This window comes from Halichoerus grypus, chromosome 12 (assembly GCF_964656455.1).
Source record: "Halichoerus grypus chromosome 12, mHalGry1.hap1.1, whole genome shotgun sequence".
Classification (NCBI taxonomy): Eukaryota; Metazoa; Chordata; class Mammalia; order Carnivora; family Phocidae; genus Halichoerus; species Halichoerus grypus.
The window spans coordinates 9,536,960-9,550,880 of NC_135723.1; the positions used below are offsets into that span (position 1 = coordinate 9,536,960).

At 39.3% G+C, this 13,921-nt stretch overlaps 1 protein-coding gene across 1 annotated transcript in view; it reads right to left on the reverse strand.

The window, feature by feature from the left end:
- BLVRA (biliverdin reductase A) overlaps positions 1 to 13,921 on the reverse strand; it is a 52,641-nt gene that overhangs the window by 22,480 nt on the left and 16,240 nt on the right. Inside the window, exons 2-4 of the mRNA XM_078059949.1 lie at positions 12,411 to 12,532; positions 10,463 to 10,582; positions 9,072 to 9,169 (exon numbers count right to left, since the gene is read on the reverse strand). Coding sequence (XP_077916075.1) covers positions 9,072 to 9,169; positions 10,463 to 10,582; positions 12,411 to 12,532 — 340 coding nt within the window. The remainder of the gene's footprint in view (positions 1 to 9,071; positions 9,170 to 10,462; positions 10,583 to 12,410; positions 12,533 to 13,921) is intronic.

The following is a 13,921-nucleotide window of genomic DNA, read 5'->3' on the forward strand; positions in this document are numbered from 1 at the left end:
TTGATCATAGTAGTCTCTTATGATTTTTTGTATTTCTGTGGTATCAGTTATACTGTCTCCTCTCTCATTTATGATTTTATTAATTCCAGTCATCTTTTTTTCTTGGTAACCTTTCTAGCTAAAGGTTTGTCAATTTTATTTTTCTTTAAAAAAAAAAAAAACTCAGTTTCATTGATCTTCTCCATCATCTTTCTAGTTTCTTTTCCATTTATTTCTGCTGTAATCTTTATTATTTTCTTCTGTTAAGTTTGTTCTTCCTTTTCCATTTCCTTGAAATGTAAAGGTAGGTTGTTTGAGATCTTTCTTTTTTCTTAATGTAGGTGTTTATTACCTTAAACTTCCCTCTTAGAAATGTTTTTGCTGGATGCGATAATTTTTGGTATGTTTCCATTTTCATTTATCTCAAAAATTTTTTAAATTGCCCTTTTGATTTCTTCTTTGATTGGCTGTTTTTTCAGAAGTGTGTTGTTTACGTATTTGTGAATTTTCCAGCTTTCCTCCTATTATTTATTTTTATATAATATCATGTGGTCAGAAAAGGTAATACTTGATAAGATTTCAATCTTATGAGATTTGTTAAGACTTGTTTGTGACCTAATATATCATCTATATTCCATGTTCCATTCTTCTTGAAAAGAATGTATTTCCTGTTGCTGTTGTTTGGAATGTTCTTTATATGTCTATTGGGTCCATTTGGTCTGAAGTGTGGTTCAAATCCATTATTTCCATATTATATTTCTATCTAGATGATTTATCCATTGTTGAAAAGCACAGTATTGAAGTCCCCTACTATTATTGCATTGCTATCTCTTTTTGTCTTCAGATCTATAAATTGTCTAATATATGTAGGTGCTCCAATATTGGGAGCATATAAACTTACAATTGTTACAATCTCTTAATGAATTGATCCCTTTATCATTATATTATGACCTTCTTTATCTCTTGCTACATCTTTTCACTTAAGTTCTGTTTTGTCTGATATAAATATAGCTACTCCAGCTTCTTTTGGTTTCCATTTGCATGGTTTATTTTTCCATCCCTCCAGTCTGGGCCTGTGAGTCTTCCTGTAGGCAGCATATAATTGGATTTTTTTTTTTTTAATTCATTGAGCCACCCTGTCTTCTAGTGGAGAATTTAAGTGATTTACATTAAGAGTAATCACTGATAGGTAACGCTTTTGTCTTTTAACCTATATGCTAGAGTTCAAAGTGCTAGAATTCACTATTGCGGTATTCAGAGTACTTTGAATTTAACTATATATTTACTTTTGCCAGTGAATTTTATACTTTCATATATTTTCATGCTACTAATTAGCATCCTTTCATCTCAGCTTGAAGAACTCCCTTTAGCATTTCTTGTAAGGTCTATGATGATAAATTACCCCAGCTTTTATTTGCCTGGGAAAGTCTTTCTCTTCCCTTCATTTCTAATGCCCGTGGTTGACAGTTGTCTCTTGGTTGACTGTATTTTTCTTTGAGCACCTGGAAGGCCTGCTGGGTTTCTGCTAGGAAATCTGCTGCCTTATCAGGATTGCCTTGCATGTGGTGAGTCTTTTTTCTCTTGCTGCTTTTGAAATTCTTTGTTTTTTTATTTTTATTTGAGAGCTTGGCTGCAATGTGTCTCAGTAAAGATCATTTTGGTTTAAGTCATTTTGGGGACGGTTGAGCTTCATTTTTCCCGGATGACCATATCTCTCCCCAGATTTACGAATTTTTAACCATTATTTCTTTAAATGAGTTTTCTCTCCCTTTTGCTCTCCCTTCTCCTTCTCAGACTCCCATAGTATGAACATTATTTCAACTGATGCTGTCCTATAATTCACATTCACTTTCTTCACTCTAATTTTTTTCTCCCCCCGTGATTGGATAATATCAAGAGATCTGTCTTCAAGTTCACAGATTCTTTCTTCTGCCTGATTGAGCTTGCTGTTGAAGCTCTCTACTGAATTTTTCATTTCATCCAACATATTCTTAAGCTCCAGAATTTGTTTCATTCTTGTGATTTCTACCTTTGTTGAACTTCTCATTTTGTTCATGCATTGTTTTCCTGAGTTCATTTACTATGTTCTCTTGACTCGTGCTGAGCTTCCTTCAAATGATTATTTTGAATTCTTTTTCAGGTAACTTGCAGATTTCCACTTCTTTTGGGTCAGTTACTGGAAAATTATTGTATTCCTTGGTGGTGTCATGTTTCTGTTTTTTTCATATTTCTGCTGGCTTTTTCACTGATGTCTGTATTGAAAGAGCAGTCACCTTAGTATCTTTCAGCAATGTTTTGCCATTTGTCATATATGGTCTCTATTATGATGAGGTAGTTTCCTTTTATTCCTAGTTTGTTGAGTGTTTTTATCATTAAAGCATGTTAAATTTTGTCAAATGCCTTTTCTGCATCAATTGAGATGATCACATGAGTTTTGTCCTTCATTCTGTTAATGTGGTGTATTACATTCATTATTTCTTTTTAAAAAGATATTTCTTTTTAAGATTTTATTTATTAATTTGTCAGAGAGAGAGACAGAGAGAGCACAAACAGGGAGAGCAGCAGACAGAGCATGCAGAGGGAGAAGCAGGCTCCCCGATGAGCAAGGAGCCCAATGTGGGACTCAATCCCAGGACCCTGGGATCATGACCTGAGCCGAAGGCAGACGCTTAACCTACTGAGCCACCCAGCCATCCCTACATTCATTATTTTCATGTGTTGACCCAATTCTTACATCCCAGGAATAAATCCCACTTGGTCATGCTGATCCTTTTAATATGCAGGTGAACTTGGTTTGCGAGCATTTTACTGAGAATTTCTGCATCTGTAGTCATCAGGAAGATTGCTCTGTAGTTTTCTTGCAGTAACTTTGTCTGGCTTTGGTATCAGAGCAATGCTGGCCTCATAAAATAAGTCTGGAAGTGTTCTTTCCTCTTTTTTAGGAACTTCTGAGGAGAATTGGTGTTACTTCTATAAATGTTTGATAGTATTCTCCAGTGAAGTCATCTGGTCCTGGGTTTTTCTAGTTAGGAGGTTACTGTTTCAGTCTCCTTACTAGTTACAGGTATGTACAGAATTTTATTTATGATTCAGTTGGTATTCTGTATGTTTTTAGGAATTTATCCATTTAGTCTATAATATCCAATTGCTGAGTATATTTGTTCATAGTAGTGTCTTGTAATACATTTATTTCTGTGGCACATTATAATGTCTCCTTTCACTTCTGATTTTATTTGAATCTTTTTTCTTCCTAGTTAATCTAGCTAAGGGTTTGTCAATTTTGTTAATCTTTTAAAAACCCATTGTTAGTTTTAGTTTCCTTGATTTTTTCTATTGTTCTTCCGTTATTTATTTCACTTATTTCTATTCTAATCTTTATTATTTTCCTTTTTTCTGCTAACTTTTGATTTAGTTCAGTCTTCTTCTGGTTCCTTCAGGTGTAAAGTTAGGTTGTTAGCCTGAAATCTTCCTTGTTGTTTAATGTGTTTACCGCCATAAATGTCCTTCGTAGCACTGCTTTTACTACATCCCATAAATTTTGGTATGTTGTATTTTCACTTTCACTCTCTCAAAATATTTCTAATTATCCTTGTGATTTTTTTCCTTCAACCATTGGCTGATTAAGAGTATGCTGTTTAATTTTCATTTATTTGTGGGTTTTCCAGTTTTTCTTCTGCTAGTGATTTGATTTCTAGTTTAATTCCACTATGTTCTGAAAGATACTTAGCATGATTCCAATCTTTTTAAATTTGTTAAGACTTATTGGGGCCTACATATGGTCTATTCTGGAGAATGATCTATGTGTGCTTGAGAAGAATGTGTGTTCAGGGGCGCCTGGGTGGCTCAGTCCAACTCTTGATTTCAGCTCATATCATGATCTCAGGGTTATGAGATCAAGTCCCACTTTGGGCCCCATGCTCAGCAGGGAGTCTGCTTGAGATTCTCTCCTTCTCCCTCTGCCCCTCCCCCTGCTGGTGTGTGCGCTCTCGCTCTCTAATAAATAAATCTTTAAAAAAAAAGAAGAATGTGTGTTCTGCTATTATTGGATGTGTTTTGTATATGTCTGTTCAATTGGTCTATAGTGCTGTTCAAGTCCTCGGTTTCATATATTAATCTTTATCTGGTTTTCCTACCCATTACTCAAAGTGAAGTACTGAAGTCTCCTACTATTATTGTGCACCTTCAACAATGTTTGCTTCATATATTTGGGAGCTCTAATGTTAGGTGAACTGACCCTTCTATCATTATATAATGTCTTTCTTCATCTCCTATGACACTTTCTGACTTAAAGCCTATTTTGTTTGATACAAACATGACTTTTTGCTCTTTTCATTACCATTTACATGGAATATCTTTTTCCATCTTTTCACTTTTAGGCCATGTGTGTCTTTGGATCTGAGGTCTCTCGTAGATAGTATATAGTTGGACCTTATTTTTGTTTTTTTGTTTTTTGTTTTAATCCACTGAACCAATCTCAGTCTTCTGATTAGGGAGTTTAACCATTTACATTTGAAGTAATCACTGACAGGAAAAAACTTACTACTGCCATTTTGTTAGCTGTTGTCTTACAGTATTTTGTCCTTTTCCTCTCTTACTGTCTTCTTCTGAGTTTGTTAATTTTTTCTGTGGTGATGTGTTTTGATTCATTTCCTTTTGTGTATCTTCTCCAGATATTTTTATGTGGTCACTATGGGGATTATATAAAACATCTAGCTATAATAATCTATTTCTATATTTCTATTTATATTGTCTATCCATTAACATAGATTTATAGTTATTTTTTATGCTGTTTTTTTCAATTTTATACCAGAATTAAAAATGATTTATGAACCAACAAAATACTACAGGATTCTGTATTTGTCTTTATATTTACCTTTACCAGAGAGCTTTTTATTTTTGTATGCTTTCATGTTGCTGTTTAACATACTTTTGCTTCAGTTTAAAAGACTCCCTTTAGCATTTCTTGTTGAGTAGGTCTAATGGTGACTAACTCCTTCAGCTATTATTTGTCTGAGAAAGTTTTAATTTCACCTTCATTTCTAAAGGACAGTTTTGGTGAATATAGTATTGGTTGGCAGTTGTTTTCCTTTCAACAAATTGAATACACCATCCCACTCCCTCTGGCTTATAAGGTTTCTGCTGAGAATTCTGCTAATAATCTTATAGGATCTCCTTTATATATGACAAGTCACTTTTTTCTTGCCTTTTTCAAGATTTTACCTTTATCTGTGATCTTGAGAGTGTGATTATAATGTGTCTTGGTGTGGATCTCTGGAATTATCCTAGTTGGAGTTCATTGTCTTGAATTTGTATTCCATTTCCTTCTTCAAATTTGGGAAGTTTTCAGCCATTATTTTTTTCAAATAAGCTCACTAACCCTTTCTTGAACTTCTCCTTCTGGGACTTGCATAATGCATATATTGATCTATTTTGTGGTGTACCATAAGTCCCTAAGCTTACTTCACTTTTCTTCATTCTTTTTTCTTTTTGTTCCTTTGACTCAAATTTCAAATTACCCATCTTCAAGTTTACCAATTCTTTCTTCCACTTGATCAAGTTTACTGTTGAACCCATGCATATTTTTCAATCCAGTCATTATATTCTTCATCTCTAGAATTTTTTTTATTCCTTTTTATAGTTTACATCTCTTTGTTGATATATTTTCATTTTGTTCATACACTGTTTTCCTGATTTTATTTACTAGTCTGTGTTCTCTTTTAGCTGACTGAGCATTTTTTAGAGTTATTTTGAATTCTTTGTCCAGTAATTCATAGATCTCTATTTCTTTAGGATCAGTTTCTGGAGATTAATTTTGTTCCTTTGAGAGGCCAATATTTCCCTCTTCCTTTTTATGCCCTGTGATCATTTGTTGAGATCTGACTATTTGGAAAAACAGCCACTTCTTCTAGTCTTTACAGACTGACTTTGTACAAGGAAAAGACCTTCACCAATCAGCCAGGCTAGCAATTCAAGGGGTCTCTCAAATCTTTTCTGGGGATGTGTCTTCTCTGGGATTATATGTGTAATTTCCAACTGAAAGAGGCTTGCCTCTGTTCTCAAAAACCTGTAATCTCTTGCTCACCCTGGTGTCTTTATGCAATACTGCACTCTCTCTGATCTGTAAGAAGCCACAATGTTTGCCTTGCTCTTAGCAGCCCCAACCTTGCATCTAAAGTACACTACTATTTCTTTCAGCACTCTAAGTCAGGAGAGGTAGAAATCAGTCCCTCAAGCAGCCCTTGAAAAACCAGAACATTGGACACATGTTCCACTCTTCTCTTTTCACCCAAGGGAGAAGCTAAGAGTTGGGAGTTTTGTCCTGATCATACCATGCTGTGCCAGGGAAGGGAAAGGGCTATGATGAGCTAATGCAATGAACTTTCTTACCTGCTTCAGTGCAGCTCTTCTTGGCTTTGTGTATGCCTGGGGTACTGCAAACCCTTACATGGTTTCTGGAGTTCTCACAAAGGCAACATGGTCTACATATTGCTCTTAAGTCAGTGTCTCCATGGAGGAATGAGGTCCAAGGGCTTCCTATTCCACAATCTTACTGACATTAGTCCTAAATTATCCATAACTTTTGCCATCCAAAATGATCTCGCATTTAGGTATGCTGGGTTGAATAAATTATTACTTTCTGGGCTACAATGTAAATGTTATAATTACATTTTCAACTCACTTTCAGTGGAGAAATTAATATTGCTAGTTGTGAACATCTGGCAATGTGGGCCCCTCAAGGGCAAGGGTCATCTTTCTGTTATTCCTACTGTCAAGCACAATACCTCATGCATAATAACTATCATGTTCTAATATGAGTTATAAATACTTGCCTAGAGAACAATAGATCAGTTTCATTGCTAAGAACTTTTTTCTTTTTTAAAGCCATTTATGATCTCTACATATCCACCCAGATTCTGCTTGCTCATGGAGCTAATACCAAGGCTCTAATATAACACTGATCCTTATTATCTTTTTCTCATTTTTAAAAAAGTTAACTAAAGTCCATATTTTATTCAGATTTCATTAGTTTATACCTAAGGCGCTTTTTCTGTTTCAGGATAGCACATTACATTTAGTCATCATGTCTCCTTAGCCTCCTCTTAGGTTAGAAAGTTTCTTTCTTTTTTTTTTAAAGATTTTGTTTTTATTTGACAGAGAGAGACACAGCGAGAGAGGGAACACAAGCAGGGGGAATGGGAGGAGAAGAAGCAGGTCTCCCGCGGAGCAGGGAGCCCGATGCGGGGCTCGATCCCAGGACCCCAGGATCATGACCTGAGCTGAAGGCAGATGCTTAACGACTGAGCCACCCAGGCAGCCCGGTTAGAAACTTTCTTAAACCTCTTTTGTTTTTTAATGACCTTGACAGTTCTGAAGAGTACTGGTCAGGCATTTTGCAGAACACCCCTCAACTGGGATTTTTCTGCTGCTATTTTCATGACTGCACTGAGGCTATGTTTTGGGGAGGAAAACTACAGAGGTAATGGGCCATTCTCATCATATATATTGAAGGTACATCTTATCATGACTTACCACTGTTGATGTTAATTTTGATCAACTAGCTGAAGTAGTGTTTGGTTTCTCCAGTGTAAAGTGTACTCTTTTCCCCTTCTTTCTGTATTTACTCTGGAAGGAAGTCACTATGTGCAAGACTTTGTCCTTCTGAAGAAACAGCCTGCTATTTTGTAGAGTGTTCCACATCCTAGTTTGCTTGATTTTTTTACAGTGGTATTTAATATGTTCCTTTATCCCTGTATCACCTGTAAATCTCAGTTACATGGTTGACGCTGTGTATATCACATCAAATGGTTTGTGACATCAGATTGACCCGTATTAGCAATCTTCTGGTTAGGATGATAACAACAGAGTTCTTCATTGTAAAAGTACACTTTTTTCTTTGCAATTAGCAAGAAATCTATGGGGTGTTCTTTAGTATCTTGTTCTTTGTCCATGGACATCTGTGCCATGAGAAAATAATACACAAAGGTGATGGCCTCAAAGCTCCTCTCACTCACATCAATAATCGTCTATCTGCTCATTCAACCAACACCTCCTGAAGGCCTACTCAGTTCTAGGCAGTGTTTAGCGCTGGGGCTTACAGAGGGGAAAGATGGGTTCTGTTCTTCAGCAGTACATCTCAGTGCTACAGAGTGCTACAAGAGTTCCAATGAAGTCTGATCAGTCTACACTGGTGATAAGTGCAAGGTGCTTTCTTCGGTGATCTTCATGTAAGTGTTCACCATACTTTGCTTATTTATTAAAGATTTTCAATAGCTAATGTTGAAACAAAGAGTTTGTAATTTAAACTTTATTTAACTAGATCCTGAAATCCCTAAACATTCTAGTTAATTCTCATTGCCCCCATAAAGGAACTTGTGGAGGTACTGTAAAAACAAAAATCTCTGGAGGGCAGTATGGCTTAAAGGAACAATGTAGACTTCAGAGCCAGAAAGGATTGAATTCAAATCTCCTCCCAATTCGTAATCATGTTACTAGCTTTGTGATCTGGCACAAATTACTTAACTTCTCTGAAGCATGGATTTGTTTACATAAGGAATTATGTAACATTCCTTTACATAAGCTCGAGAAAATACCTACTTCCAAGGGTTTCTAGGAGAATTAAATAAAATAACATATAAAGTGCTTAGTAGAGTTCCCAAGTTGCTGGCATATAGTAAATATTTGATAAATGATCCTCCTCTTGAGAAACAACACAAACTACAAAGTGTGCACAGATAAGACAATCAATGACTCTGATTTGGACATTTTTCCAGTAGCAATGTAAGTATCATATGAATAACAGCGGAATAATATCATGACGATAGCATAAGTCGCAGCTAATTCATATTTTTCATTAGAGTAAAAGAAAAGTCTCTAACAAAAGTTTGCAAATTCCCACTCATCCCTCCACCCTGTTGGCCTTCCACACACACCCATTATGTGCGCCTACAGTACAGGGGAGTGTTGGGGGAGCTGGGAGCCCACAGGACATATCTGACATAGGGTTAAGTTTTAAAGGCATAAAGATGGTACCAGAGACATCTTACATGCAGAAACTCTAAAAGAGAGTCTGTGTTCGACAGAATATACGTCACCTTTCTGCTCAGCCAGCTTCCACAGGTCCTGAGCTGCTACCCAAGACAGTGTCATGGGATATTCCACAAGGACATGCTTGCCAGCATTAAGGAACTGCCTTTGGAAAAAAGAGAGAGAGAAAATACACTTCAAGTAAGCTTCACTAAAATGCCCTGCATGACAGAGAACAGACTGTTATAAATACATGTAAGTCTCCGAGTCATGAAGGAATGCAGATGCGAATCAGGGCCAGAGGATAAGGAGGATGAATTGTACGTCCTGTTACTTTCTCCTATGCTAGAAGAGGCGTTTGAGTTATGTGTTAATTTGAACATTCATCCATTCACCTACTCATATATTCAACTAGGTACTATTTGCCAGCTACTTTGGAGGAGAAACAAAAGACATTAACCTGTAAATTGCCTGCCTATTATCACATGATAGCCATAAATAAAGCCTACCAAACCATGAACAGCTAGCTCTGCCTGAGGCAGTCTGAAAAGATTTCAGTAACATCTGAAATAGGAGTAGGTGTTTTCCAGGTGCAACATGCAAGATGAGGGTATTTCACTTTGGGCAGCATATGCAGAGGCTTGGGTGTTGGGAAGTGGCTGGAACTGCCTTGTTAGTCATGCGTGGGGTTCCTCCTTCCAGGCTCAGTCCCACCAAATGCTTGAAGGGCTCTAGGCTTTGCATCTGAAGGTGGGGCAGGGGGACCTGTCACTTCTCTTGCTCCACAATGTCATCTCCCCTCTTCGATGCCACCACTACCTTCTTTCCTCACTTATCTCATGGCAAAAACAGTTCATATTAAAGGAACTCTCAGAGATATTTAAAATGTTAAAAGCACAAAGGATAAAATGTTGGCAGCTGAGCCAAACTTAGAAAGGATTACGACAATTTGCCAAAGCACAGAAAAGATGGTGGCCCCACATCCTATTATGACAAGAGACAAGCACTAGTCAACCTACTGTCAATACATTTTTTACAAAGAACACTCTTTTCCCTTTGATAACTTTGAGCCTCACTTTTATCTCCTCTAACTTCATTTATCTGCTATAACTCAATCAAAACCAAACTTCCCACCGTGTTTCTTCTTTTCTGACCCACACTCACTCAGCACCTTCCTCCACCACTCACCACTTCCTTACATACATTGGAACTCTTCCTCATGTTGTTTTAAATTACAGTGTACTAAGTAAATATCAGTTTTACACAGTTTTCATTTTCTTATACATTTATAACCAATAGTAAGAGTTTTGAGCATTTTGACATTTTTTAAAGGTAATGGTTCCACTGTAATTTTTCCCTTCAATTATCAAAATTTCTTTGAGAGATTTCAGCTTGCCCCGTCATTTTCATTCGCTTGCACTACTGGGCAAGGTAAGGACTACCTACATTGGAAACCCACCTGATATAGTCCTCATGGCTGGAGCTTTCAGTGCAGATATAAGCAACTTCAACCTCTTGACTGGAAAGAGCATCTTCCAAAGAAATCTGCTGGACTTCCTCAATGTTCCCAAGCTCTCGTCTATTTGAGAATAACAAAAATGCACCTCAAAAGTACACAGCATATCCAATAAATGAGCACCATCTTTCTCCTCTCCCCCCAAAGATGTCCTGATAACCAGCTTTTGGAAATGAAGAAACTAATTCCCTCCCTCCCTCCCACTTCCAGGACATTTTCCACCACAGAGTGAGAAAAAACAGCCTCAGGGTTTAAGTCAAGAGACCCAGCATTGAGTGCCGACACTACTGTGAACAGCCTCTATGATATGGCAGTCTTTGAATCACTCCATCTCTAAAACAAAAACAACTGATCTCCTTTCATCTCATGAGAAGTGGTCCCTCTGATCACAGCCAGCTCCAAGCATCTGGCCAAGCACTATGACTACCAGACTTCACTCACAGTCTAAGAGAAGAAGCAAGACACACATGTAAATATATAACATCAATACAAGATGAACATGAGAAATGTTGTGTTTGGGGGTTCAGGTGGGTAATTCAATGAAGGCAAGGGACATCTAATTTAGGGTTTCAGAGTAGGCTTCTTGGGGAGATGGTAGGACTCAGCAGGTAGGTCATGAGAAACAGGGTATGTGAGAAGGGGAATGGTGTGACACAGGCAGGGGTGCAGTAAAGCAGGGGGTATGAGCTGGCCATCTTCCCACATGACTTGAATAGTTTAGGAGTTACCACTGTATCAGTCATGGCAGCCAGCTAGCAGAAGACTGGGGTTTAAGCGACAAGGAGAGGTCCCACTTCAGCCTTGAGCCCAAGTGCTGTGTTCAACCCAGCTTCAGGTAGGGGTGCAATGGGAGTTACAGTGCTGGTTAATAATAATTTTGATCTCCCACTTATGTGCAAGTCCCTTAGAATCTTACTGAGGGGAGAAGATTGACCAAGGGCAGACTCCTACCACTTCTGGGTCTCTCTAGTGCCCCAGATAGTCTGTGTGGACCATCACAATAGTTATTCATGCTTTGTTTGATTTCTCTAAAGCACTAAAAAGCAGAGAGAGGTGCCTAAGTTGCTCCCCACCTTCTCTCCTCAGCCAACACAGTGCCTACAACATCTTGTTCACAATTAACACTCATAAATGACATTATACGGTGTTAGTTTGGTGAGTGGTGTATGTAAGGAAGTGGTGAGTGGTGGAGGAAGGTGCTGAGTGAGTGTGGGTCAGAAAAGAAGAAACACGGTGGGAAGTTTGGTTTTGATTGAGTTATAGCAGATAAATGAAGTTAGAGGAGATAAAAGTGAGGCTCAAAGTTATCAAAGGGAAAAGGATACACGTGGCTTAGATGATGGGCTTTGGAATCAAATAGACCTGTGTTCAAATCCAGGTCTTAAGACTTTTAGACTTTCTAGCTGTGTGTCCATAGGCAAATTACATAACCTCTCTACCTCTCTGTGGCTCCCTTTCTTTATCTGTAAATTGGGGTTGATAATGGTATCTATGTCACATAGCCCAAGGCCATTGCATGGATGGCTGTCATGATAACTGATATAATGATTAACTGGCACACACGGATAGCCTTCTTTCTAGGCCGACCCACCATGTATTCATTGTGCCCCTTTTGTGTAACCATCAGGCCCTGCTCTCATCTTCCCTGCCTCTGTCTTCACAGTCCCCTCGAGGCTGACTCGCTGTACATCCCAGCTGCAGATCCAGCACTCCAGCTCCCAGACCCATCCCAACTGGAGATCTCGTGGGGCTGACCCTGAGCACGGTTCTCTGGAATGACCCCAGAGCCGGCTCTCTCTCTCCTGGGTCTGGAGAATCTCTATGTCCCAAGCCCTAATTCACCTCACTGGCCTTGCCCTGAATTACAAGGCACAAGACAAATGCCAGGCACCTGGACACGAAGCCAATCAGGTTCAGGAAAGCCGAGGAAGCGTGTGGAGTCCGCAAGTCCCGGATCCGCACAGAGCCAGCTCTGCCCACGCCAACCACCACCACTCCGAACTTCCTCTCAGGCTGAAACACAAGGGACCGGGGTAGGATTTAAAGACAGTCAATGCCTCTAGCACAGAACAGCAAAACCAAGACATAGCAGCAGGACCCGTCGGAGTCCAGACAGGGAAGGAAAGGAGCCAGCCCAGAACACACAAGAAGCCGTAGCACGTAAGGGTGGAAGAAGACACCCCCTGAAATGAGAGCTCAGGGAGCGGTCAGCTCCACCCGAGGCATATTTCTACAGGAGCTCTGACTGTGTCATCCACAGAGAAGGCTCCTCACATTTGGCGTTCCATTTCCACTGCCCCCTCTCCGAAGATGAGAGATTTTCCTCCTGAAGTCCTATCTCCGTACTCCCTGAATCCTCCTCCAGTGGACACGCAATCTGATACAGCCAGGACTCATTCAGGGCCACAGCTGCTTAGAGAGATGCTGGCACACAGGACCCAGGGCAAACCATGAGCTGTCACCGTACTCAGACTCCCCACTGCAGCTTTCTGGGTTCCAAACAACCTCACTCCCACCCTAGTGGGGAAGCTCACCCAGTCTTCGGGTGTACTGCTGGCGGCTGTGTGCAAAGTGAAAAATCAAGTCGCTATAGATCCAAACGGATAAAAATTACCTCGACACACCCCTCAAACCCACTTCTCCTTGGATGTCTCTGAGCGTAGAAATGGGAATGTCATCTCGGATTCACCCCTTCCTGCCACCTGGGTTATCTGTCTGTCACTACTTCCCACCGATTCTGCCCCTTCCTGTGTCCCCTGCTCTAGGGTTGGCCCAGGATTTGTTTGCCTAAATCACCAACTGGTCTGACTCCTAATCTCATCCTTTCCACACATCATCCACAGGCCTGCCTGCCAGAGCAGTTGCTTAAGATAAAAACTAAGTCCCTCCCCTGATTAAAGCCCTTCATTTTCCCAACTGTTATTGACTGACTGTGTCCTCCCAAAATTCATATACTGACTAGTGTTGACGGTATTAGGAGATGGGGCCTTTGGGAGGTGACTAGGATTAGAGGAGGCTATGAGGAAGGAGCCCTCATGAATGGGATTAGTGCCCTTGGACGAGTCACAAGAGACCTTGCTTCCTCTGTCTGCTCTCTGCCCAGGTGTCAGCAGTCTGCAATCTGGAAGAGAGCCCTTACCAGAACCTGACCATGGAGCCTGATCTCAGACTTCTAGCCTCCAGAATGGTAAATAAATTTCTGTTCTTTATTAGCCATCTGGTCTATGGTACTTTATCATAGCAGCCCAAACTAAGACACCAGCTAAAGAGAGAAAAATACTGAAGTCCAAGTTCTTAAAAAAAAAAAAATACTGAATCATTATGCTGTACTAATATATTATTATCCTGAAACTAATATATTATTATATGTCAACTATATCTCAATTAAAAAAATACTTTAAG